The following is a 27,128-nucleotide window of genomic DNA, read 5'->3' on the forward strand; positions in this document are numbered from 1 at the left end:
ATACATTTGATTATGTCTACAAGGCTCCTCCTTTGGCTATTGACCGATGAAGTATTGCGTTTTTGAATGTGTGCGTGTGTGTGCGTGTCTTTTTAGTATGAACTGTAGTAGCCTGCTAAGTGATGAAATAAACATCCCTACTTGGTGAGCAGGCATCCTTGATTTCATTTCTGTGCCTTGTAAAACCACAGAATGTTCAGACACTTTGGCCCCATTTACCATAAAGACGTGTGTCATCTGACTACTCATTCGTATTTATGCCTAAAATTGTTAAGGACCTGTAACCGCACTGTTTGGATATTATAGTCTCTCCTGACTTGTTCATCTACTTGCTCATTTCTTATTCTTACCTGGTCACTTTGTGCTGTAACCTGGTTCCCATTAGCCTTCTGTTGAGGTGTACAAAACATTTGTTATTTTCTTGTTTTAATACTTCCTATCCAAGCTTGCTTAGCGCCGTGGCTAGCATAGTTCGTCCTTTCAGCCTCCCTTCTCTGTGTGTGTGTCCGTGCTAACACGTACCATTAAAAGAGTGTTAGCTAATAGTTAGTTACAACCAAACCGAGAACTAACGTTTACAGAAATTAAGCAATACTGCATTTTAGAACCATTTGTATTAGTTTAACATATGTAAATAATCGATGTTTGGGCATGTGTCCATCGGTAGCTGAAGCACCAACATTCTAATCGAGATGCATCGGGGAATCCCTCATTTCTCCCACCTGTAATTGTTATCATTATCAACGTTTCAGCTGCTGTTTTTTCCCTGAGGGGCAAAAAGGCTTTTATTTATTCAAGTGGGCGATTATTTGGACGGAAAAAAGCAAATTGCGTGTGTCGATCAAATGTATTTAATCTTTTTTGCTATCATTGGTCATTATCACGTTTTGTATTGTCTTAAAGCTTTGGCCATCAGGACGCCATCACTGGACTCGACAGTTTGAGCCGAGAGCGCTGCGTCAGCACCGGCGGGCGTGACCGCACGATGCGAGTATGGAAAATCGCAGAGGAGTCGCAGCTGGTCTTTAACGGACATGAGTAAGTGCGTAACTCGGGGGCGCCAGCACAGGGACCATGATTACACACCGGTTTAATATTGCCATGCTTTTATTTTGAAGTTTGCGTTGCATTGAACAGGAAGTGAATGTGTAAATGCTTTATTAGTTATGTTGTTTCTTAGTGATAATAAAGTCAATGATAATATTAGTTGACCTTTTTTCCTTCATTTATGTCCACATCAACTTAAATGGGCACTTCTTAGTCCTAAGAAGAATGCAGTGGACCGTGACTTGTCAACAAATGAATATAATGATGAATTATCAGCATGTCTGTTGCAGGGGTTCTATTGATTGTGTCCAGCTGATTAACGAGGAGCACATGATCACGGGCGGTGACGACGGGTACGTGATGGCACCATCAACATGACTACAAATCCGTTATTTGTCAACACAATTATGCTTAATGTCTTTAGCTCGGTGTCTATTTGGAACGTCAACAAGAAGAAGCCGCTCAGTACGGTGAAGCAGGCTCATGGTTGCCGTGGTGACGCCGGGCTGGAGCAGCCTCACTGGGTGGCCGCTGTGGCCGCGCTTCAGAACTCCGACGTTGTAGCCTCAGGTGCTTCTGGCTGTGAGAGTACACACACGTGCACACACACACACACAGACTTTGATTAAAGCTTCAAAATGAATGCAAAAACATTCAGTAAATATCCTGCTGCATGTTTGGTTGCTGAGTAATAACGTCCATGCTTCACAGGTTCCAGCAACTCTCAGGTGCAGCTGTGGAAGTGTGGTCAGAATTATCGAGGACTGCAGCCTCTCTTTAGCGTCCCCTTGGTAAATAAACTTTACTCCAAACATCTTCCTGTCACGCCGCTGCTTAATTTGTGTCCTCCTTTTCCTTCCTGCTCAGGTGGGTTTTGTCAACAGCCTCAAGTTTTCACACTCTGGTCAGTTCTTGGTGGCAGGAGTAGGACAGGAGCACAGGTAATCTCATGCTGCCGTTTCTATAGCAACCACCTTTTATACAGCGGTGTCCACTAGATGGCAGTGTTGTCCTTTGTCCTCAGGTGGAAATGTGCTCATTGGGACTCACTTGCTATTTAGGATTTAGGTTATCCAGGGTAAATAACACCGAACCTTATTAGTGTTCACACACAACAATGCCACCATTTAAAAACCCCGCCCCCCTCCGTCCGCCGGCGCAACGTGACCTAGTACACATGCGCGAAAAATGCACACGTCATAGTCACCTCCAGTGTTGCTTTGTGTGTAAGTTCTTAAATGTAACTTATCTGAACAATATCCAGTGTTGTGGTATTTCAATTAACTGGAATTCAGTGTGCTGTGGGGCCCTATTGTAGTGAATCACACCTGAGCCATCATAAATTAATCAGATCTTTATTGGACACGAAAGTAAACAATGTGATAAAGAACATTTTACATCAATCAAACTCGGGATGTAGATATCTGGTCAGGACACTCCTCACTCTTTTGCCTTCACCTTCATTTTCCATTCGTTTTTGGTGACTTTATATACTCTGGACCTAGACGTTTAGTCCGCGACATACATGGCGGACAATAACTGATACAGTCTGCTTTGCCAGTCCAAATGCATTTGCCGTTTTCCATAGTCTTCCCTCGACGGCCAGGTAATATAAAGCACACGCTACCTTTTTTATCACATCCACGGGAGCTCACATTCTCGTTGTCTCTCCTTCGACAAATGGACAAAGTTTTTCGCTAAGGAGAATCACAGCGGGCCCGGACTTTGGAAAGTTCTCTTGCCGTCTGAGAAGTGTTGTATCCGCAATAACTGTAATTGCTTTCTCTTAAGGTATTCATGTGTGATTTCCACAAGCGTCTGTACAAGTAGAAGAAGGAGAAACACGGCATGTCTGGATGACTCGCCTTCATATTTTCAGTGGTTAGCTCTGAGTTACGAAACCGCTTTATTATGAAGCTGGCTGTGGCACATTTTTTCTGACGTCACTTCCTGTGTGGGGCGCGGTCTCTCTGGCGTCACTTCCTCTCCGAACTCATTTTGTAAACGATCAATGAGTCCATACAAAGCTAAGTGCCGGAGATTCAAGAAATACACGCCGCACCTAGCCGTGTAAAAATTTGTCCGAGGAGGGGGACCTTAAACGCTGGTTTAGTGTGGCTGAAACGGTGCTTATTATACAGTACTGATTATTAGGGTTGTGTATCGTTTGAATTCGAACGATTCCGATTCCTGACGATTCTCGGTTCCGATTCTTTTAAGAGGCAGGGTCAAAAAAAAGTTTAGGATATTTTAAATGAGCTAGCTAACCTACAGTCTTTCTGAATGAAATAGTCTGACATTCTCCATCAATTTTAATTCTATTAACTTTTTATGAACTTTACTATAAATTCCTCACAGGGCTGTTTTCAACTAGAATATAAATATCAAATCTATGAACTTGAATATAAATATTATAAATTATGAATACATTTTCCCAGGGGTACACTTTCCTCAAGAGAGCTTTATTTTTGAAAACCTCATGAAAACACATTTACACACACAAGTGTATGATGCTGCAGGTACTTAAAAATGTTACCGTGCTCCCACTGATGGGCTAACCTGGTGCAGAAAAGCAAATAAACAATAAGAAACAACTTGCAAAACCCAGTCCAGATTAGCAGCAGGTACAGTATAAAATCAGAGACAGTTCTTGTTTAGGAAAATGACCATATCCGCCTTCTCAGGCAGGATGCGTGAGCGTTCTGGACAGATTGATTGATTGAGACTTTTATTAGTAGGTTGCACAGTGAAGTACATATTCCGTACAATTGACCACTAAATGGTAACACCCGAATAAGTTTTTCAACTTGTTTAAGTCGGGGTCCACTTAATGATTCATGATACAGATATATACTATCATGTATACTATCATCATAATACAGTCATCACACAAGATAATCACATTGAATTATTTACATTATTTACAATCAGGGGTGTGGAGGGTGGGGTGGGGGGGGGATATGGACATCAAGTAGTGGACATAGAGAGAGAGAGAGAGATATCAGAAGGCATAAGAAAAAGTATCTGCATTTGATTGTTTACATTTGATTATTAGCAATCCGGGGAGGGTGTTAGTTTAGGGTTGTAGCTGCCTGGAGGTGAACTTTTATTGCGGTTTTGAAGGAGGATAGAGATGCCCTTTCTTTTATACCTGTTGGGAGCGCATTCCACATTGATGTGGCATAGAAAGAGAATGAGTTAAGACCTTTGTTAGTTCGGAATCTGGGTTTAACGTGGTTAGTGGAGCACCCCCTGGTGTTGTGGTTATGGCGGTCATTTACGTTAAGGAAGTAGTTTGACATGTACTTCGGTATCAGGGAGGTGTAGCGGATTTTATAGACTAGGCTCAGTGAAAGTTGTTTAACTCTGTCCTCCACCTTGAGCCAGCCCACTTTAGAGAAGTGGGTAGGAGTGAGGTGGGATCTGGGGTGGAGGTCTAGAAGTAACCTGACTAGCTTGTTCTGAGACGTTTGGAGTTTAGATTTGAGGGTTTTGGAGGTGCTAGGGTACCAGGAGGTGCATGCGTAATCGAAAAAGGGTTGAACGAGAGTTCCCGCCAGAATCCTCAAGGTGCTTTTGTTGACCAGAGAGGAAATTCTGTAGAGAAATCTCGCTCGTTGGTTAACCTTTTTGATTACCTTGGTTGCCATTTTATCACAGGAAAGGTTAGCCTCTAGAATGGAATCTAGGTAGGTGACCTCATCTTTCCCGGTGATGACACTGTCACCTACTTTTATGGTGAAGTGATTGACTCTTTTAAGTTTGATGTGGGACCCAAACAGGATGGATTCTGTTTTACCCAAGTGGATGGATAGCTTGTTGTCAGCGAGCCAGGTGCAAGTTCTACAGAGCTCAGCACTGAGGATTTTCTCCATCTGTGACTTGTCCTTGCCGGATACCAGCAGGGCAGAGTCATCCGCAAACAAAAACAATTCACAGTCGCATGCCGATGACATGTCGTTTATGTATATTAGGAACAGTAAAGGTCCCAATATACTGCCTTGGGGGACTCCACAGCTCACCGAGAGGGGGGGGGGCACGGCGCCGTTCACCTCTACCACCTGCTCCCTCCCCTCCAAGTAAGACTGCATCCAGCTCCAAGAGGTTTTGTTAAATCCGATTGCTCTGAGCTTATCCAACAGTATAGCGTGGTTAACGGTGTCAAAGGCCTTCTGAAGGTCCAGCATGACCATGCCGCAGTATTTGCCCGCGTCCACCTCATGTTTGATGTGGTCGGTCAGATAGAGAAGGCATGTGTCAGTGGAGTGGTTAGTTCTGAAGCCGGATTGGAATTTGTACATGAGTTTATTAGTGGCAAGGTAACTATCGACCTGTTCATAAACTATTTTCTCCATTAATTAATGAATAGAAACAGGTCGGTAGTTGCCAGGTTCCAATTTGCTTCCTTTTTTAAAGAGGGGAGTTACTCTTGCTATCTTAAAATCTTTTGGTACTTGGCCTTGTGTAATTGATAGGTTTATTATGTGCGTGATGATCGGGGCAATGATGGAGGCAGAGTCCCTGAGGAATCTGGAGGGAATATTATCAAGGCCGGTGGCCTTGTTAGGGTGGAGCGCGCTCAATTTTTTAAACACCTCATCAGCTGTGACCATTTCTAATTTGAAATCATCGTTGGATACTCCTAGCTTTCTGTAGAAGGCTTTAATGTGTTCTACACCAAAGCGACCAGAGTGGTGGGACAGCTTGTTGACAAGAGTTGCAGCTACGCTGGTGAAAAAGGTGTTAAGTCTGCTAGCTACCTCCATTTTGTCTGTAATGAGGGAGTCACCCTCCTTGATGCTGATGTTGGTGAGTCTTGTTTTAAGTTTCTGGCTGCAACCAGGAAGCTGGTTGTTGAGAATTTTCCAGAGCTCACGTGGCTTATTCGTGTTTTCCTCTATTTTGTCGTTAATGTAATTTTTTTTTAAGGATTTAGTCAGGTTGGTTGACTTATTTCTTAATTTATTGCATTGCTTTTTGAGAGTTGAAAGGAGTAATTTGAGGTTGATATTATTGGGTTGTTTATCTACTTCTGTTTTACATTTTTGGTATTCAGAGTATTTCCTGTCTCTGTCTTTTATGGCAGCTAATAGGTCCGGATTCATCCATGGTTCCGAGCGGGCTTTGATCCTGACTGTTTTCACGGGAGCCATGTCATTTAGTATCTTTAGGAACGCCGTTTTGAAGCGATCCCAAGCGACATCGACCAGGTTGCTCGCGAGCACAGGGGACCAGTCCCACTCATCTAATTTTAAATTGAAATTGTCATTGGAGTATTTTTTGAGGGATCTGGATTGGGCTGTTATGTGGCCATTGGCTTTAGGTTTAGCTATTTTACGGGTGCAGAAGGTTAGATAGTGGTCGCTAAGACCACAGATCATGACCCCACTATTTTTTATTTTAGGCCGGTCTGAAGTGAGAATGAGATCTATGGTTGATTGGGTGGAATCACACACCCTTGTGGGTAGCGCTATTAGCTGGGAAAGACCGTGCAGATTACAAAACTTGCTGAAGGATCTGAAGACAGGCGCATCTTTGCGTTGAATATCTGTGTTCAGATCCCCAGTTATAATTTTCTCCATGTTGTCTGTCCCCGCCAAGCATTCTTCCAAAGCCCCTTAGAAATCACTCTGATTAGGGGGTCTATAAACAGTCCCTTTTAGTACCGGCTTAGCATTTTTAAATTTGATTTCCGCCCACACAGATTCCAGGTCATTGTGGTTAAGATCAGTGCGAGTTATGTATTTAATATCCTGGTGAATATACATACAAACGCCCCCACCGTGTTTATTCCTATCCTTTCTGATAACCGAAAAGTTTTGTATTTCTATCTCTGAGTCAGAAATACTTTGATCAAATTTGGTTTCAGAGAAACACAAGATTTTTACCTTCGTGTTGAGGAACATTTCTCTGATTTGGTCGAGTTTGGCTCCAGAGAGGCTGTTCACATTAAGGTGGATGATGTGTAGTCCACTGGAACCAAAAAGAGCATCAGAGTCCGCTGTGTTGTGGTACTGACCAGAAAAATTGTTGGTTATTATTGCTGTTGCAGTTGAAGAGCAAGGAGAGAGAGGAGAGAGAGGCATATTGATCGTCCTCCAGGTGAAGGGGGAGGGAGAGAAAGGGGGAGGGGAAGGAGAAGGAGGAGGAGGCCAGGTAGGGTTGCTGGGGGATGGGTTGGGTTTCCTTTTGGCGGGCTTTTTTGAAGACAAAGAGAAAGAGAATAACGAAAATGTTTGTGTAAAGGCGCCTCTAAATCCTGTGTATGCCGCGTCCTCGGCCGTCCGGGACCGGGGAGAGGTCGCGTGGACCCCCGCCATCTCGTGCAGTTCCCCGCAATCACCGATGTCTGGGTCGCCGTCCACCGCAGCCGCCGCATCGTTCACCGCCGCTGAGTCGCTGCCTTCTCTGATAAATAAACAGATAGTGTCTCCTGCTGTGGAAAATACACGTTCGCTGGGTGTGGAAGAAGCTTGAACGCATAAATAGGAGAAAGCGCGATCTGACAGCTAAGGATAAGTCTTTTGTTGGTTCCACCGGACCATCACCATGCAGCAGGGTCGTCAGACATAAGTATCGGTGGAACGTCCTGGTACATCTGCAGCTCTCTCTCCACTCGTTTCTTGATGGACATGGAGCTCTGTTATTTCGCGGTTATTTCATTTTTTTTTTGTAAAGTAAAGCCACACTTTCGACCGCCGACGCCCGCTATCCATGCTGAGCTTGACTGACTCGCTCGGCTATGCTAACACTTCCGGCGGTGGGCGCTTCTTCGTTGGTGCTCAGCGGCTTCTTCTTTCGGTTCGGCTGACTTTTTTTTTTTTTTTCCGGTCGGCGGACTGGGTATCAAAAATAGGAATCGAAATTTAAACTTTTGAACGATTCCGGGAGAATCGGAAAGTTAGTCCCGGTTCCAATCGATACTCGATACCAACCCTACTGATTATTAATAGTCATTAAATATTATTTTTTGTTATGAATTTATTATTATTTTGGTTATTCATTTTTAAGTATCATTATTGGTTAGTATTCATTTATTAATAATAGTTTTATTATTATTTTGTTATTTTATTACTATGAGTTATTGGTTATTAATTTATTATTATTATTATTATTATTCATGTACTTTCATACTTGTACATGTATATTATTAGTATCTTAGTTATTAAATTATTACTATTAGTCAATAGAATTATTCATGTATTAGTAGTTATTCTAGGGATGTCCCGATCCGATATTTGGATCGAATCGGCTGCCGATATTTGCCAAAAAATGCGTATCGGCAAGGCATGGGAAAATGCCGATCCAGATCCAGTTTTAAAAAAAACTCCGGTCCGTGTTTTCCAACACACCGATTTAAATAATACATTCCACTTTTCTGCTGCTCCCTAATCTCCGTTCCACATTTTCCAGCACACCTTCAACACATTCACAGGTCTGTGGATTCTCACGCAGTTGCTTTTCGCTGCTGGCATTACACGACAGGCTCTTCTCACTCTTTTCTATGTCTCCCTCTCACAGACAGCAAGCGCACCTTCTTACACATGTCACATACTGTCACGTGACGTCATACGTCACATACGTATACGCCCTCCCCGAGCAGAGAGGCAGCAGCATGGCTAACGTTAGCTGTGATGCTAGCGCAGCCGTGCGAGCAACGTTCCCTCTAAGGTGCGCGCCTGTGCAATTGCGCACTGCTCAAGCGCCCTCTGCGCATAGCAATTATATGCCACGCACAAAATCAAATAAAAAAATAAGCGCATAACAATTTTCGACACACGGACACGACAGAGAAAACAGTTTTCGTCATCATTGTTCAAATATTGTAACGTCTGTCGAGACGCTTATCTCCATTCGGTGCCACAAGCCCACACCATCAAAATGCCGAGGCAAAAATTTCCACATCAACACCGTATGAAAAAGTTAGTGATTTTTTTAGTTGTGATTTCCTTCTCTGCATGAAAGTTTAAAAGTAGCATATATTAATGCAGTATGAAGAAGAATGTTTTAATGTAGACATGCAAGCCTTGAAAGAAAATTTTGAAAATCAAGACTACATTTCCTGCAAATGGGTGCATTTCTACCCTATATTTTAACTTTAGATTTATTCTCATATCAAACTCTTTTGGCTGTCTTTTTGACACTTACATCCGGCGCCCCCCTCCCTAATGTAAATAATTCAATGTGATTATTTTATGTGATGACTGTATTATGATGATAGTATATATCTGATAGTATATATCTGTATCATGAATCAATTTAAGTGGACCCCGACTTAAACAAGTTGAAAAACTTATTCGGGTGTTACCATTTAGTGGTCAATTGTACGGAATATGTACTTCACTGTGCAACCTACTAATAAAAGTCTCAATCAATCAATCAAAACACATAGAAACATCATACTGCTGTGATTATATGCATCAAGTGTTCATTTAAGGCTAAGGCAAAATATCGAGATATATATCGTGTATCGCAATATGGCCTTAAAATATCGCAATATTAAAAAAAGGCCATATCGCCCAGCCCTAGTTCAATGATGCCATTTCTGTTTGTCATGTATAATTTTGTCTATTTTGTGTTTATCCTTGAATAAACAGGTCAGTTTCTTGTTACTAACCATTGTGTATTATTCAAACTCCCCTAATTCAGCTGGCTAGTTGTTATCAAGTGTACTAAAACCCTTTTCAACATGATTCTGACAACTATGTAGGCTAAATAACTTTAAACTTTAATACATGCTCCGATAGGCCAGTATCGGTCAGTATCTGTATCGGTCAGTATCGGTATCGGATCGGAAGTGCAAAAACAATATCGGTATCGGATCGGAAGTGCAAAACCCTGGATCGGGACATCCCTAAGTTATTCATCTATTATTTATCATTTAATTATTATTTTGTTTTATTTTTGGCAGCCCGCTGCAAATACACTTGGACTGCTACAAATAGATTTTGTGCTGTGACTTTTGATCTTGCTCATAAACACTTCATGATGGGACTGTCTGAATTCAGATTGTTGTAACAAGTGTGCACAGTAGATGGCATCATAGGTCCGCGTCTTCCATCCATCAATCTATTTTCTTTATTAACAGAAATCATAGCAGGGGTCAATGTTGCCAACCTAGAAACCATTACACATGTATGTACAGTACTTTTTAGCAAGTATTACAGATAAATGTACAGTATTTTTTTAGCACGTATGACACGTTTGTACAATATTTTGAGCAGGTATTACAAGGGTACTGTATATTTAGCAAGTATTATACATATACGTATATTTTGCAAATACATATGTACAGTATTTTTAGAAATTATTACACATACAGTATTTTTTAGAATTTATTACACATATGGTATATGTACATTATTTTAGCCAGTATGACATACTGTATATGTACAGCATTTTAGCCAGTATCATACATGTATGACAGTATCATGCATATCAAAAGCACTCACAGATTTGTGATTTAAAAAAGCAGCCAGAGAAGAAAGTTATTTTGTATTTCTAAGCATATTTCATGTTTTTTCTCCCTTTTATGCAAATTAGACAAAGATGTCAAGCTCGAATGAAGAATAAATGAATGAAAATGTGTCAATAACTTGCTGCTAGAATGCGTGCAGGATATAAAATGTTCTACAAGCTGTTCTTTCTTCATACAGGTTGGGTCGATGGTGGCGACTTAAAGAAGCTCGCAATGCAATTTGTATTATTCCTCTTCATAGGAAACCTGCCAGCCAAGAAGAAGGAAATTTGGACAACTGAACTTTTCTTTTGTACATTAAAGGCTCCTCAAAACATACATTGGCATAGTGCTTTCAAGTAATACCTAAATGTGACTGGCACACTCACTCGCTGTATTGACACTGTGTAGTTTCTTAATGGCCCTACAGAATTTTACTGTGAAATTCTGGCAACGGAGCTACCAGTTTTTTTGTTTTTTTTACCATATAATCTACACATTTTGACAACGCAGTGAATAGTGTATTATATTTATAGCTGGGGGTGGGTCAGAGGTGCAATCACCTCCAGCAACAATAAATAAACACAAATAATTAGTGTGGAGCATTTTAATATTCCAAAAAAAGTGGTTTATTTCCATGAGTTTGAGAAAAGCACATACAGTATATAACACATCTAATTTTGTACATGATGTCACCAGGGTTCACGTCTGAACACATGGTGTGAATCATGAAGTTTACTGCGCACAACAACAAGGACCAGTTAGGACAAGGCACGGTGCAAAGTCACATGACCCTGTTCTCAACACAATTTAATACCAAAATGTATGATTCAAATCATGTAGTTTTATTTACATGTGTTTTTTAATTCAAGTGGTTGACTTCTTTTTTACACTTGTCAACATCTTTCTTAAACATTGGCCGTACAGTCAAGTCATGTTAGCCACAGTTTGACCTTGGAACAGATTATTTCTGCAACAGATGCCTAACTTTTTGTACGATTTCCTACTGAATTCTTGCGAAACACGTCGAGCACATCTAAGTGCCAACATATAAGAGCATATTAAAACTACTCATCTATGGCAATAAATTTGTGCCTTTGTATGCAACCAAACAAGTTTTGTAAAACAAATTATTTTCAAAGAAAATACAAGTTTTGGTTACAACTCAACTGTTAAAGGACCTTTTTATTGGTCAGTCTTTCTCCTCTCGTGTGCTTCCATAGCCTGTATAGAGCTATGCCGGCCCGTCTGGAGTCTAGAACTCCTGGTAGGGCCACCCAGGGCGGACAGGTAGAGGCCAAACAAAGAGAAGTCAAGCTGGTCCTCCAGGTTGGGGGTTGGGCAATGGGCTAGTTTCTCATTCCCAGAAAAACAAATTTACTAGAAAAAACAGATAAAAAAAAAAACAGGTGTCGGAGTAGTGACTTGCCAGGTTCCTGAGGATGACAACATCCACCAGAGCGTAATGGCGTCATTGGATCAAAGCCGAAACGAAGCCCATCGACTGATGGCGTCACTTACCATACCTTAACGTGGAGGTCAGCAACCCGCGGCTCTCGAGCCCCATGCGGCTCTTTAGTGCCGCCCTAGTGGCTCCCTGGAGCATTTTTTAAAAAGTATTGAAAATGGAAAAAGATGGGGGGAAATATTTTTTTTTGTTTTAGTATGTTTTTTGTTTGAGGACAAACATGACACAAACCTTCCCAATTGTTAGAAAGCCCACGGTTTAATATGTTTGTGGGTATGCTTCACTGATGAGAGTATTTGGTGAACATCGTTTTGTCCTACTAATTTCGGCGGTTCTTGAACTCACCATAGTGTGGACTGTGACGCAACAATTTGTTTACATGCAAAATCTTCCACTCCTTAGTCTCATTTTGTCCACCAAACGGTTTATGCTGTGTGTGAATGCACAAAGGTGCGCTTTGTTGATATTATTGACTTATTGGAGTGCTAATCAGGCATATTTGGTCAGTGCATGACTTCAAGGTAATCAATGCTAACATGCTATTTAGGCTAGCTGTATATACATATTGCATCATTATGCTTCGTTTGAGCTCATTTAATATCCTTTACTTTTATCCTCTTTGTATATAATTTAGTTTTGCATGTCTCATGACACATTATCTGTATGTAATGTTGGCTGCATTTCAGATAGTTGTTTGTGTGCCATGTTGTTCCAGACCACAGCAAACATTACCTAGCTTGCCAAAGATTGTAATAAATCCATTAGAAGAAGACAGCGTGCCGTTTCCTTTAACTTGGACACACACATCTATACCTTTGGCCATTAAAAGCCAGTAATTTCCAGGAGTTATCTCACCTTCTGAGTAGCCTCTGATTTACTAATGGTTTCTAATGTTGTAAATATGTGTAGAATAAATATTAAATTTCAACATTTCTGTCTGTTCAGCCTGCAACACATATAGTTATTTTGATAGTAGGCCAATAACAATTACATCATGTGTCGTCTTCATTATAACACTTGTATACGACTTTTAAAGTCATTTTGATAGTAGGCTATTATAGCTAATATAGACAGTTATGTCATGTGCCTTCATTATAAAACTTATATTAGGCTTTTCATTTTTTTGCAGCTCCAGACAGATTAGTTTTTTGTATTTTTGGTCCGGTATGGCTCTCTCAACGTTTTGGGTTGCCAACTCCTGCCTTTACGAATTGTAAATATAGGAAACTGGAATGTTAGAACAATGCACGTGATTAGGAAGACAGAACAAGTAGCGAAAGTGATGACCGAGTATAAGATGGATGATCTTGGTATAAGTCAATTTCGGTAGTCAAATGAAATTAACGACTGGTGAAACTGTCATTTTTTCTGGCAGAGAAGAAGAATACATGGCAGTGGGGTAGCAATAATGATGCCAATGGAGACCCATAAACGATAGAATCATAACTGCAAGGTTCTACTCTTAAGTTCATTAAATTAACAATTATTCATGTGTATGCACCAACACTTGACGCGGATGAAGAAGCAAAAGATGAGTTTTGTGAAAAACTACAAAATGTGGTGGAAAAGGTGAACAAACATGATATGGTGCTAATTACTGTAGACATGAAAGCAAAAGCTGGAGCAATCAACAAAGATAACAACAAAGAGAACAAAGATTACCATGACAGAATCATGGGAATTCAAGGAACTGGTACCATCAATGAAAACGTAGAAAAACTGGTTGATGTATATGGTATGAACAATTATGTCATTACAGGAACATTATTTCCACATAAAAATAGCCACAAAAACGCATGGACTTCACCAAATAAAAGACCAACAAATCAAATTGATCATGTATTAGTAAACCAAAGATACATATCGTCAGTTACCAATACCCGAGGAATGAGAGAGGCCAATGTTGGCAGCCATCACCGACTTGTCTGAGCAAGAATTACATTGAAATTGATGCGACAAAAGCATGAATCAAGTACAGGACAAAATACGATCTCATGAAACTACAGGATAGTGCTGTCAAAAGCAAGTTTAGCCTAGAACTCAGAAGAACCGGATATAGAAACAAAGTGGGACCATTTTGTCAAAATTTACAACCACACTGCAAAGGAAGTTGTTGGAACCAAAATAAAGAACCAAAAAACCATGGACAAGTCCTGAATCTTGGAAAAAATGTAGAAGAAATGAAACAACTCAAACTCAAAACTGACAGTACTAAATCCAAAATAGTTAAACAACTAACACAGGAAGAGTACAGAGCAAAAGACAAAGAAGTAAAGAGAAGTATGAGAAAAGACAAAAGGCAATGGATTGATGATCTAGCAAGTGATGCCCAAAGAGCAGGAGATAAAGTCCGTATGAAATTGCTCTATGAAATAACTAAAACATGATGCAATGACAAACCATCAAGTGTGAAAGACCAGCAAGGAAACATAATTACAGATGATGATGGAAGGAAAGAAATGTGGGAAGAACACTTTGAAGAGATACTCAATGCCCACAAACCCAGTGGAAATCAGCGAGGAGAACTATCCTGAGATAGAAGAGACTATTAACATAAACCCCAAGAGATGAACTGTGCAGTCAGAAAGTTGCAGAATGGGAAGGCAGGTGGCTTTGATATGATCACCCCAGAATAGTTTCATTGTGACAAAGACATCAAACAACAAACGTCAGAGTATCATCAGTGATATTTGGAATCTGGTAAAAAAAAATACCAAGTGATTGGAAGAAGAGTCTGATTGAGAAACTACCAAAGAAAGGAAATTGGAGGGAGGAAACACTCTTAGTCATAGCAAGCAAAGTGCTTGGAAGTGTCATCAACAGAATTAAAACAGGAATTGACGGAAAGCTTAGACCACAAGAAGGTGGATTAAGAGAAGGCTTGAGGAACATTATTGAGCAGCTCGTCAAGTGGAAAACATCTCTCTATATACATTTGGTCGACTTTGAGAAAGCATTTAAATTTGATTCATGGGGAAAGTTTGTGGGCGATAATGCGATATGGTATACCAAGCAGATCATAGATATGGTGAAGCTGCTGTGTTCAGATAGTACGTGTGCAGCACTGGACAACCATGAATCAACATGTTGGTTTAAAGTGAAAACAGGCGTCAAGTCTGGATTGTTGTTCCTTCTCATCATTGTCTGGCTGATGTGAGAGACTACCCGGACCAACAACACTAGAATCAGGTGGCAAATGGTGTCAAAACTGGAAGATCTGGATTTTGCAGACGATATTGCTCTGTTGTCCTCGACACATTGACAGATGCAGAGTAAAATAAATACAATGTTAAGGCTAGCCAAAAGAGTTGGACTAAAGATCAATGGAAAAAAGACTTAAGATGTTGAGAATGAACAACCGAAATAACGACACTATTAAATTAGACGGTGATGACATTGAAGATGAATTCACTTATCTTGGTGAAGTTGTGAGCAAGGAGGGCGGAAGTGAAAAAAATATGAATAGCAGATTAAATAAAGCAAATACAGCATTCACAAAACTAAATACAATTTGGAAGTCAAATCAGATTAGTAAGAAAACTAAAATCAAACTCTACAAATCTCTAGTCAGACCTGTTTTACTGTATGGATGTGAGGCCTGGAACAAAAATTATGAAAGAAAGTTGGACTCTTTCCAATTCAAATGTCTTAAAAGAATAATGAAGATCTTGTGGCCAAATATAATTTCAATTGATGAACTCGATAAACTGACCCAAATTAACAGAATATGCCAGGAATTTAAAAAGAGAAGATGGAAATGCATTGGTCACGTAGACCATCCATCCATTTTCTACCGCTTGTCCCTTTCGTGGTCGCGAAGAAAGCCAAATAACACCCATTGCATAATAGCCTTGACATGGCCGTGACTGGGACTACTTACATAGATACTGACCAATAAGAAGGCTTCTAACATTGTTCTTAGGAAGCCCCGCCCACAAGTTTGATGTTGCGTCATAGCCAAAAAAAGATATTCAACCAAAAAAAGTTATAACCCCCCAAAATGGTTGTAATTCCCTCCAAAAAAATGCAACCAAAAAAGATGGTTGATGACCAAAAAATTCACGATTTAAAAACCCCAAAACGGTTTTATAAGATGAATCAGTACGAATAACCCAAAAAAACATTTTAAAAACCCCAAAACTATTCATAACCAAAAAATATATTTGTGACCCCCATCAAATTGCAACCAAAAAACTAATTGATAACCAAAACAAATTTGTTAACAAAAAATATGTTTAAGCAAAAAAAGATGGATAGTCAAAAAACGATTTATAACCAAAACAATATTTGTAACCCCTTAAAAAAATTAGTACCAAAAAAGTGATTATTAACCCCAAGAAATATTTTCAATAAAAAAATATTTATAATTACAATTTTGATTTATAACCCAGAAAAGATTTATAACACAAAAAATGAGTCGCAACAAAAAAACATATTTATAACCAAAAAAAGGTTTATAATAACAAAAGAAAAAGATTCATTACCAAATAAAAGTATTTGTAACAATAAAATAAATGATTTGCAACCAAAATATTTTTTTCTTCGAAAATAACTGTCAATTTTGAATCCACTTTTATTTTATTGCATTTTTTGAAATATTTTTTCGGTCGCAAATCATTTTTGGGTTGCAAAATAAGACACAAATTTCCCATCCCAACTTGTGCTGCACGCCATGGCGACCTGGCCTCACTGAGGACAGCGGAACGTTCTCACAAAGAGGAAGTTGTGGAATCCAGCACCTCACGGCCGTTACAAACCGCCGGCACGTAGTTTGAAGCCGACCCTGAGAGAACACAAAGTCTTGGTCAAGTTTCTGTCCAATCGGCAGAAAATGTGTTTACCTTTGGAGTAACTGGAGCTGGGGGCGGAGGCGGAGGCGGAGGCGGAGGCCGAGGCCGACACGGTGGCACTGAAGCGGTTGGTTGTGACCCGCAGCGTGGACACGTTCTTCTGAGGCTGGAACAGGATGATGTGGATCTTAGGAGCGAAGAGGCAGCCCAGAACCACCGAGCCGCTCAGACTGACCGAGATGCACATGGTGGTGGTCTGCACCTGCACACGCAAAACAAGACGGCCGCTGAACACACCTGTTTATTCACACAGATCACCTGATTTAAGTGTTGAATGTATTAAAAAATTATTTAAAAAAACTTTTTTTTTCTAATAATAATTTCCACACATCCTGGAAATTCAAACACATTTTTTTGCAAATTACAAAAGTTCATTTCCCTTCCTCCAAATTTCCACTTTTCGATATTACTGTTTTCATCTTATTTCAACCCTTTCACCATCAAAACATTATTACGTTTGTTTTTATACACCCCAAAAATTCAGTTTTTCCGGATTTTCCACTTTTCCGTCACACTTTTTCTGTATTTAACAGTTTTAATACTTCCACAATGTTACTCAATTGCTAGCATGCTAACATTAGCACGCTAAATTTTTAATCACATAATTTGGGACCTAATAATTTCTGCTAGAATGCTATGATGATCGCTAACATGGTAACATGAGCCTTCTAGCATGTTAACTAACATAAGAATGCTATCTTTTTTCAGCTAATTTTACAGAGTCATCTTTTTGGTACTTGACGCATGCTAACTGATAGCATGCTGACATTGCTAGCTATTTTATCTTATTTTTCAGGTGCAGTCATATACGTTTGTATTTAACTACTTGGTGCATGTAAGTGTTTACATGTTAGCATAGTAACGTTAGCATACTAGCTTTTTTTTTTAATCTCACTTTGCAATGCCAAGATGCATACTTTTTGTTACCTCATGCTATCTAGCCGGCATGCAAACTGTTAGCATGTCAGTTCAACTTCAGCATTTCAGCAGGATTACATTTTCTAGTTACAATTAAGCACTGGAAATACTGTATATCTACGTCAATATTTACTGCACTTTTTACCCTTTGATAAATGTTTGGTCTTCATGTCCTGCATTCCGTGTGTGATAAATATATACATATATATTTAAATCAAAATCATAATGCAAATACTAAATAAAAAATGCAATGAAACATTCTAATGCAGAATATAATGTCATTGCGACACAAACTGTCAGAATAATTGTATCTAAGTTATCACAAAACTTTCTGTTCAAATGAGTTCCCGGCAAGAGGACAAAAGCTGTCTTTGATCCTACCAAGAAAAAGGCTTGTAAAACTCCACTGTGTAGGATGGGAAGCGACATGAAGGTGTTCTGTTTCTTTGATGTATTGTAATCAACAGAAAGATATTGTCTTGACCCGAGATCTACAAAGCGAAGAGGAAGCAGGACCTGACTCCCTTACAGGGACCTTTTCTTTGAACTCTTTTACGACCTTTTCTTTGAACTGTCTGTAACCAAAGGCGATGGCTGTTTACGACCCCCCTCCTTTAGAAACAGCTGTTGCCATATAATCAGGGAAAGTCCAAATAAAAGAGGATGCGTACAATCTTTCGTCAGAGCGTGGTGTGACTGTGCAAAAGTTCAGTCCAGACGTCTCTCCTTGATTGAGCTAAATTTAATTCGGTCTCTGTTTAAGTCCTTGCTTCTTGTCTTGTTTAATAGATGTCATCAGTGTTTGAACCTGACACAAACCTTAATATGAATACAAAATATTCTAATAAAAACTGAACTATATAATGATACACATTAAAACATGTAATCATTAAAAAAATATATTATTATTATTATGACTGTATTATATATTATTTTTAAATAAAAAAACGTTTGCATAATATTTAGATAAGAATTATTGCGAGAAAATAAAATTATTCTAGCAAGAATTGGTTTAAATAAAGAATCAATTCGGTCACCCCAAGAATCGGAATTGAATCGTGAGTTGTTGTAAGTATGTTTGGGTACTGAATTTGGTACTTTTAAATTGTACCAAATTAATTCCGTTGATGCTCCTGGGTACTGATTCACGTAAAATGAAAAGGCGCCATATTTCCATAACTTTGTTGCACGCAACTTCACGTAGCGCCATGTTAATTTACATTGGATATGCCATACACATGCTGCTAAAATGTTACATTTTGAACTTTGAACACTTATTATACATTAAATTTCTTATATTATCAAGTATGTATTAAAAATCCTACGTTAAGCAATGTTTTGAAAAAATACCAATTAAAATGTACATTTAATGTAACAATACTTAATATATACTATACAATATACACAATATAAAAAAAATGTCCCCAATGATGACCTTAACCTCATCCCTATGTTTAATATTTATAATTAAGTATGCATATACAGGAGTGCATATACAGTGTCTGTGCGCGTGCATGTGCGTGTGTGTGAAATGGAAATTGAGGGTCATGTTAGTCACATTTCAGCCTCTAATGTGAGCTGACTGTTGGGGTCATGTGACCGCAATTCCTCTTCCTTCGCCATTGGATAGCCCCGCAGTGCACGAGACAACTTCCAAGTGCACGTGCAGCGGTAGGTCACATAGAAACATACCGTCAACGCTAAACAAAGTGAATGTCTTTCTTTAAAAAAAAAGTTTCATTTTTAACGTATTTCCTCAAATAGTGCTCAAATACTCAACTGCAGAGAGCACCAGGCCTTTATTTGAACGCCACTACAGGCGGAACCAATTTCTATAGTTGGCTTGAGGCGACTTTATTAGGCTACACATGAAGATGATCACCTGTTTTATAAAGTGGTTACTTTCAACATACTTTGTCTAAACAAAAACAATAAGAAGTAGAAATACTACATAATAATAATAAAGCCCCTTTTTTAAAACCACCTAACTACCGACTGAATAACTGCTGTGAGACATTCATACTGTATGTACAGTACAGGAAGTCCCTAAAGTCCACAAATAATTTACTTACACTGCACAAAAGGTTCAAATTGATTATGTGAACAAATTGATTTATTTATTATTACATTAACAGTAATTAAAATGAAAGAATCCATCAATTAAAAAATCACTATAGTTAAATAACTTTGGGGGGAAATATAATTTAACAAATACAATATATAATTTGAATAATATATGTGGAAGTCGCTTCTTAGCAGCTCCACTCTAGACACGGCACAAGAGCCAAGCGTGCAGGTTTAACAAAGTTGCAATGTTTTTCACAAGATCTTTTCAAAATGTCTTTCAGCATGTCGTGACGTTGCCGTCACTCCCAAACCTCTCTCCTGCTCTGCTCCCGGCCGCTTACTGTTAAAGACAACAGATGATTAGATTAACACGTACCACCTGTGAAATCTAATCACCTGCCCGCTGGTGCTCGTCCTCAGTACCATGGACAGTGGCGGTGACTTTTGCTCCTGCAGGCGCGCTGATCGCACTTTCCCTCCACAATATATAAATAAAATATATTACAATTAATACATTTAAATATGATATACATGTACTGTAATTAAAATGATTAACATTGATATTTTTCGAGATTGTATAATATAATGTATTCCAGACTTTAGAGACAGACACACTGTATATTTTTAACAAACTTTATTGATGCATTTTAGTTAGACTGACTAAAAATAGGTTTATCTTGAAATTAATTTGCTCTTTAAAACTTCAAATAATCGCCGATTAAAGTATGTAAATGTAATCAAAATGTTTGGCTAATATGCTTTTCAAAATTGAAAAGGATTTGCAAATCATTGTATTATTTTTTTTATTTACAATTTACACAACGTGCCAACTTCACTGGTTTTGGGGTTTTGTAATTAAGTGTGAATAAAGGCTGCAGTTCATCAAGACGAAGTGAACTTATCTTGAATTCTTATCACAATTGTAGAATCAATACCGTTACCTCTTATGTTGTGCAGCATTAACTTTTGACTTGAAATGTCTCACACAGGTCCACAAAACAATCAACTGTGACGTTGGTGTCGAACTATTGCAGAATTTGCTCCATACCATCAAGCAAAGAGTCATATATTTTGGTACATGACGCGTTTAACACCACCATGCTTTTTTTTAGCAATTTGTGCAAGCATAAACCTCAGCAGGGCCGGTTTTTGCTATGGACAACGTGGGCCACCGCCAAAGGTGCAATTTATGTGACATGTTAAAAAATAAAAATTACAAATATAAAAAATGTAAACAAAACTCACCAGTTGTAGTGACCGTTATAATAGAGAAGGGGGACATTTTCCGGCCTGTCTTTCTAAAACGGAGGTGCAATTTTCCTCCTTTTCCAAAAAAAAACACTGGTGCAGGTCATTAACACGTCCGCCAATCTCACCCACGGGCTGGCACATTTCCGCCCCGGTTTTTATAAAGAACTCGAGGCGGAAATAAGTGTATACTCCGAGGGCGATAATCAGTGGACCAAAACAGACCCCCAATTTACCGCCCTTTGTGTAAAAACGATGACCAAGCTGCCAGAAGGACGGGCAAATTGACGGCTTGGTGCTCTGTGTAAAAACAGCGAGGGATAGACTGATGCCACGCGACACAAACTGCTTCAAAATAAATTGTGTTTTATCCCTAAAATTAAAATATACCCATATACCTTCATGTATTTTATTGGGTTATGTGAAAAATGTGCAGTTATCTACGCGACTCTGGTTGATTGAAGGGCGACTGGACGGTGATGGCAAAAATAATGAAAAAGTTAATGATGTCCAGTAGAGATGTCCGATAATGGCTTTTTTGCCGATATCCGATATTCCGATATTGTCCAACTCTTAATGAACGATTCCGATATCAACCGATACCGATATATACAGTCGTGGAATTAACACATTATTATGCCTAATTTTGTTGTGATGCCCCGCTGGATGCAATAAACAATGTAACAAGGTTTTCCAAAATAAATCAACTCAAGATATGGAAAAAAAATGCCAACATGGCACTGCCAGATTTATTATTGAAGTCACAAAGTGCATTATTTTTTTTAACAAGCCTCAAAATAGCAGCTTGGAATTTGGGACATGCTCTCCCTGAGAGAGCATGCGGAGGTTGAGGTGGGCGGGGTTGAGGTGTGGGGGAGGGGGCGGGGTTGGGGGTAGCGGGTGGTGTATATTGTAGCGTCCCGGAAGAGTTAGTGCTGCAAGGGGTTCTGGGTATTTGTTCTGTTGTGTTTATGTTGTGTTACGGTGCGGATGTTCTCCCGAAATGTGTTTGTCATTCTTGTTTGGTGTGGGTTCACAGTGTGGCGCATATTAGTAACAGTGTTAAAGTTGTTTATACAGCCACCCTCAGTGTGACCTGTATGGCTGTTGACCAAGTATGACTTGCATTCACTTGTGTGTGTGAAAAGTCGTAGATATTATGTGATTGGGACGGCACGCAAAGGCAGTGCCTTTAAGGTTTATTGGCGCTCTGTACTGCTCCCTACGTTTGTGTACCACTCCGTACAGCGGCGTTTTAAAAAGTCATAAATTTTACTTTTTGAAACCGATACCGATAATTTCCGATATTACTATTTAAAGCATTTATCGGACGATAATATCGGACTGCCGATATTATCGGACTGCCGATATTATCGGACATCTCTAATGTCCAGTCATCTTCATCATGCAGCAAAGTAAAAGCAAAAAATCCATCAGTTGCCCAGTTTGGAAACAGATGAGAAACAGGCACAAGATAAAGGTATGCAGATTTCTATGAGTGACGTCTTAGTTAACCTCTTGCTAATATGTTGCTTTAGCCACAGAAGAGGACAGTATTTGTTTTTTTGTCTTGCTGAACTGGCAACTACAAGAATTGAGGCATCATGTCATGCAACTCATTTCCCCCATAGGCACCCGCGTGTAGTTTGTGTTTGCAACACAAGTGCAAATTCACACAGACGTCCTGAGTGTGGGCTTGCCATCATCACAATCAATCATACAGTTGCACAAGTGAAAACCATTTTACCTCTTGAAGCTCATCGAGAGAATGCCAAGAGTGTGCAAAGCAGTAATAAGAGTAAAGGTTGGCTATTTTGAAGAAACTAGAATACAAAACATGTTTTCAGTTGTTTTACCTTTTTTTGTTAAGTACATAACTCCACATGTGTTCATTCATAGTTTTGATGCCTTCAGTGACAATCTACAATGTAAATCGTCATGAAAATAACGAACACGTATTGAATGAGAAGGTCCAAACTTTTGGCCTGTACTGTATATATATATATATATATATATATATATATATATATATATATATATATATATATATATATATTGACGAGGCGTTCCCAGGCCAGCCGGGAGACATAGTCTTCCCAAATGAAGTCGTTTTCCACGGTTTCCCCGAATTACTCCCATGTCCGAGTTTTTGCCTCCGATACCGCTTGGCCTGTTGCCTCCGGAATCACATGAGCCAAAAGGACCCGCTAGGACTCTTTCTTCGGCTTGACGGCATCCCTCACCAGCGGTGACCACCAGCGGGTTCTGGGATTACCGCCACGACAAGCACCAACCACCTTGCGGCCACAGCTACGATCGGAATATCAGAAGTGATATTTTGACGTGAAAATGACTGTTTAACCCTTGTGTGGTGTTCGGGTCTGGGGGACCCGTTTTCATTTTTTATTAAAAGAAAAATTATACAATTAATTAATTTTTCAAACTGAGACTCACTGACTTTGGCTCATTTTCTGTGAAGAACATATATCAGAATACATATTTAATGACCACACACACCATACACCCCCCTACACATTTCTATTACATATAAGATGTCTGGGTCCACTGGACCCGGGGCTAATAGAAGTGTGGAAATTGATGTTCTGTGTACCACACGCAAACACACGCACACACACACACACACACACACACACACACACACACACACACACACACACACACACACACACACACACACACACACACACACACACACACACACACACACACACACACACACACACACACACACACACACACACACCAGGCCAAGACAGGAGGAGGACAGAGTGTAGGTACACAGAACATCAGCAGACAGTGTTGACAAACAATGTTGCAACCTTGTGTAGGAACCGCAGGTGCAGAAACACAAAAGAAAAATCCCTGTGGGATGCAGAAACTGGCAGAGAAATTTTCCATGCAATGTTCATATTGTTGTTACTCAGCCAGCGTTTGTGGGTCTGATGGACCCGTTGCATTTTGTGGCTTTTAATGCCTCACAATCAAACACTTGTATGTTAAAATACTGAACAGATGTTTATTGGGATAAGGTAAACATCTGTTCAGTATTTTAACATAAAAGTGTTTGATTGTGAGGCATTAAAAGCCAATCAAAAACTTGTATGTTAAAATACTGAACAGATGTTTATTGGGATAAGGTAAACATCTGTTCAGTATTTTAACATAAAAGTGTTTGACTGTGAGGCATTAAAAGCCACAAAATGCAACGGGTCCATCAGACCCACAAACGCTGGCTGAGTAACAACAATATGAACATTGCACAAGGGTTAAAAACGTGTGTTTTCGCTGACATTTCATATGCATGCAGTTGGGCTTTTCAGAATTCCTACGCAATTTCAACTGAAATTGCTTTTTCCATTTAGCTAAATGAAACAATATTAGAAATGATTGTCAATGATGATGACGGTCAAAATACGCAGATTGAGTGTTTGGAAGGACTATTTACCCTGTAGTCGCTGGCCGTGACGTAGAAGATGGGCTGGAAGGCGAGCCAGATGATGCAGGTGGTGTACATGGTGAAGCCGATGAACTTGGCCTCGTTGAAGTTCTCCGGGCACTTGCGCGTCTTGAAGGCGTAGACGGTGCAGAGGACGATGAGGATGCAGTTGTAGGTGAGCGACAGGAGCATGCTGGAGTCTCTGCTGTTGCACTTGAGGGTGACCACGTCTCTCCTGTCGGGGCTCGCCTCCTTCCTAACGCCGGGCACCTCCACCAGGAGCCAGACGACGGCCACCAGCAGCTGGCAGGAGATGAGGGCGCCGCAGATGGCCACCTGGGAGGCCGGGCTGATGAAGCGAGGCCGCTGGGCGCCTTCCTTCACGCCGCTGAAGATGCGAGCGATGCGGTTGGTCTTGGTGAGGAGGGCCGAGTAGCACACGGCGAAGGAGGTGCCCAGGCCCAGGCGGCGGAGGGTGCAGACGGCGGTGGAAGGTTTGGAGATGTAGATGAACGTCATGCTGTAGCACATGAGGACTCCCAGCAGGAGGATGTAGGAGAGCTCGCGGCCGCTCGCCTTCACTACGGGGGTCTCGTTGTGCTTAAAGAAGAGCCCCACCACTGACAGGGTGCACATGATTCCCAAGCAGGAGATGGTGACGGGCCCGATGGCCCATGCGTCCTCCCAGCGGATGTACTCTTCCGGCAGGTCGTAGCAGCCGGTCAGGTTGTCGAGAGGCCACTGGCCGAAGCCGCAATCGGCGCAGGTGAACTCATCCTGCAGGTGCTGGTAGGGCTGACAGGGGATGCAGATCCAGCAGCAAACGTCTCCGGGCTGCATGCTTTTCACCTCGTTCTTCCTGCAGGGGTCGCTGCACTGGGAGGTGGGCGGCACCAGGCCCCGCCAGTGGACCAGCGTGTTGTTCAGAGTCAGGTTCTGGTCCCAGTAGCCCACTTTCCTGTAGGTGAACTTCCCGTCCTCTTTGTGGTAGTGAAAGATGTTGTAGCGGCTGATGCTGTCGCCCACAGAGTCGAAACGCACCATGTTCTCTGTTTCGGCGGGCCGGAACGGAGCTGCCGGGAACAATTAGGAGGTTTTAAAAGAAAGAACTATAATAACAATGCATGCATGGACACAAATATAAGACAGTGTTTTTTTTTCAAAGAAAATATTCAGGGTGTAACTTCTTCCCAAGCGAATTAGAGCCATCTTATTTGCAATTGTCTTACATTGGAGTTATTACAGTACACCATCTTTAGCAGTGGCGTGCCGTCACTAGAGGCAGGGGAGGCGGGGCCTCACCTGCCGTCATGGAAAAAAAAAATGTCAAAAGAAAAAATAGTAATTAAATTGTTATATGTATCCAGTGATTATACTAAAGTTATTTTCCATTTAACTTCACCAGTTTTAGATTATTTTTATTTTTATTTTCACATTTGCCGTTCAAATACTGAGAAGAGACGGTGCGGTGATCAGCAGCCAGATGAGGCACGTCACTGATTTGTGCCTCAACATGGATTGTGCACAATGACTCGGCTAACTGCTGAGCTGCTGTGAAGTGAGACTGTATTGCTATATGAATTATATCAGCTAACTAAACTATGGCATAGTTTAGTTAGCTGAGGTATATAATGTACAGTGTATTTTGTCAAAAACTGTATGTGTGTAACGTATTTCTTGTGCTGAGCATTCACAAATCTGCTGCAAAAGACGTACTGGTTGAGGCTCGCAGTAATCCGGCCTCCTGGTGGTAGAGGGCGGTAGTGATCCCAGAGATCATTCCTCGGCCGCAGAAAAAAAAAAAAAAAAAAAGTTTGCAAGCGATTGTTTATTTCCTCTAGCCTGGACTTTTATTAAAAACATGGAGGATTACATATGTAAAATAAAACAGTTTTCTAAACTGGACTTTCAATCGAAGCAGGAGGTAATAATTAAAGGTATACCAACGCCGGAGCTAAAAGGTTTGCTTTTGACTTCGGGACAGAAGACCCGTTCTTTTCAAACGGCGTGGTACACACGCAAAGGCTGTCCAGCAAGAAAGGTAAGACCATAATAATGTTTTTTTTATTAAATGTGCTTTTTTGTGTGCTACAGTTGTGTAAAGAATGCTGGTATGAGCTTTTAAACATAACCCGTTAACTGCTGCCAATCACATGGTGAATAAGATACTATTTAGGGTTCATGTGTTTGTAAATCTGACTGTGATGATGCAGTGCCTCACCAGACATTAACCTCACCGCACGCCACTGATCTTTAGAGTCATCTTAGAACTGTCGATCCACCGGCCACCAATCACATCACTCTCAGTTGATCTCTGTGAAAAAGTATGTGATCTACCAATGATCTTCAATGATGATCATAAAAGGTTGGCTCATACTGCTTTGGCTGACCAACAGCTAGTATCAAAATATGACCGATACTAGTGATTAGATTTAAAAGAGTAGTAGATAGTAGTTTTTACTTTTGTTTAGTTATTGTGCACTATTGATTTTGTTTTATTCAAACAATTGTATGTAATAAAAGAAAAGCATGTTTAAATATAGTGTTGCTATTGTTACACTCACCATAAATACGTCAAAACATTTACAGTAATACATGTGATCTGCGTCGGCAGGA

The 27,128-nt window shown here is 40.2% G+C and overlaps 2 protein-coding genes across 4 annotated transcripts in view; one reads left to right on the forward strand and one right to left on the reverse strand.

Moving 5' to 3' along the window:
• Nucleotides 1-10,843, forward strand: part of rrp9 (ribosomal RNA processing 9, U3 small nucleolar RNA binding protein) — a 19,494-nt gene extending 8,651 nt beyond the window's left edge. For 2 of the 3 annotated variants that reach the window (XM_062049127.1, XM_062049119.1), the window contains 6 exons: nucleotides 904-1,038; nucleotides 1,338-1,400; nucleotides 1,472-1,629; nucleotides 1,759-1,838; nucleotides 1,915-1,988; nucleotides 10,704-10,843. In XM_062049127.1, coding sequence (XP_061905111.1) covers nucleotides 904-1,038; nucleotides 1,338-1,400; nucleotides 1,472-1,629; nucleotides 1,759-1,838; nucleotides 1,915-1,988; nucleotides 10,704-10,806 — 613 coding nt within the window. In that variant the 3' untranslated portion in view covers nucleotides 10,807-10,843. The remainder of the gene's footprint in view (nucleotides 1-903; nucleotides 1,039-1,337; nucleotides 1,401-1,471; nucleotides 1,630-1,758; nucleotides 1,839-1,914; nucleotides 1,989-10,703) is intronic. The other variant, XM_062049135.1, reaches the window with a different exon arrangement.
• Nucleotides 10,844-16,366: 5,523 nt separating this feature from the next.
• Nucleotides 16,367-27,128, reverse strand: part of grm2b (glutamate receptor, metabotropic 2b) — a 48,469-nt gene continuing 37,707 nt past the window's right edge. Inside the window, exons 4-6 of the mRNA XM_062049106.1 lie at nucleotides 24,522-25,585; nucleotides 16,814-17,024; nucleotides 16,367-16,755 (exon numbers count right to left, since the gene is read on the reverse strand). Of these exons, the coding sequence (XP_061905090.1) occupies nucleotides 16,682-16,755; nucleotides 16,814-17,024; nucleotides 24,522-25,585 (1,349 nt within the window). The 3' untranslated portion in view covers nucleotides 16,367-16,681. The remainder of the gene's footprint in view (nucleotides 16,756-16,813; nucleotides 17,025-24,521; nucleotides 25,586-27,128) is intronic.

The sequence above is a fragment of the Entelurus aequoreus genome, linkage group LG01 (assembly GCF_033978785.1).
Source record: "Entelurus aequoreus isolate RoL-2023_Sb linkage group LG01, RoL_Eaeq_v1.1, whole genome shotgun sequence".
In the NCBI taxonomy this organism is placed as follows: Eukaryota; Metazoa; Chordata; class Actinopteri; order Syngnathiformes; family Syngnathidae; genus Entelurus; species Entelurus aequoreus.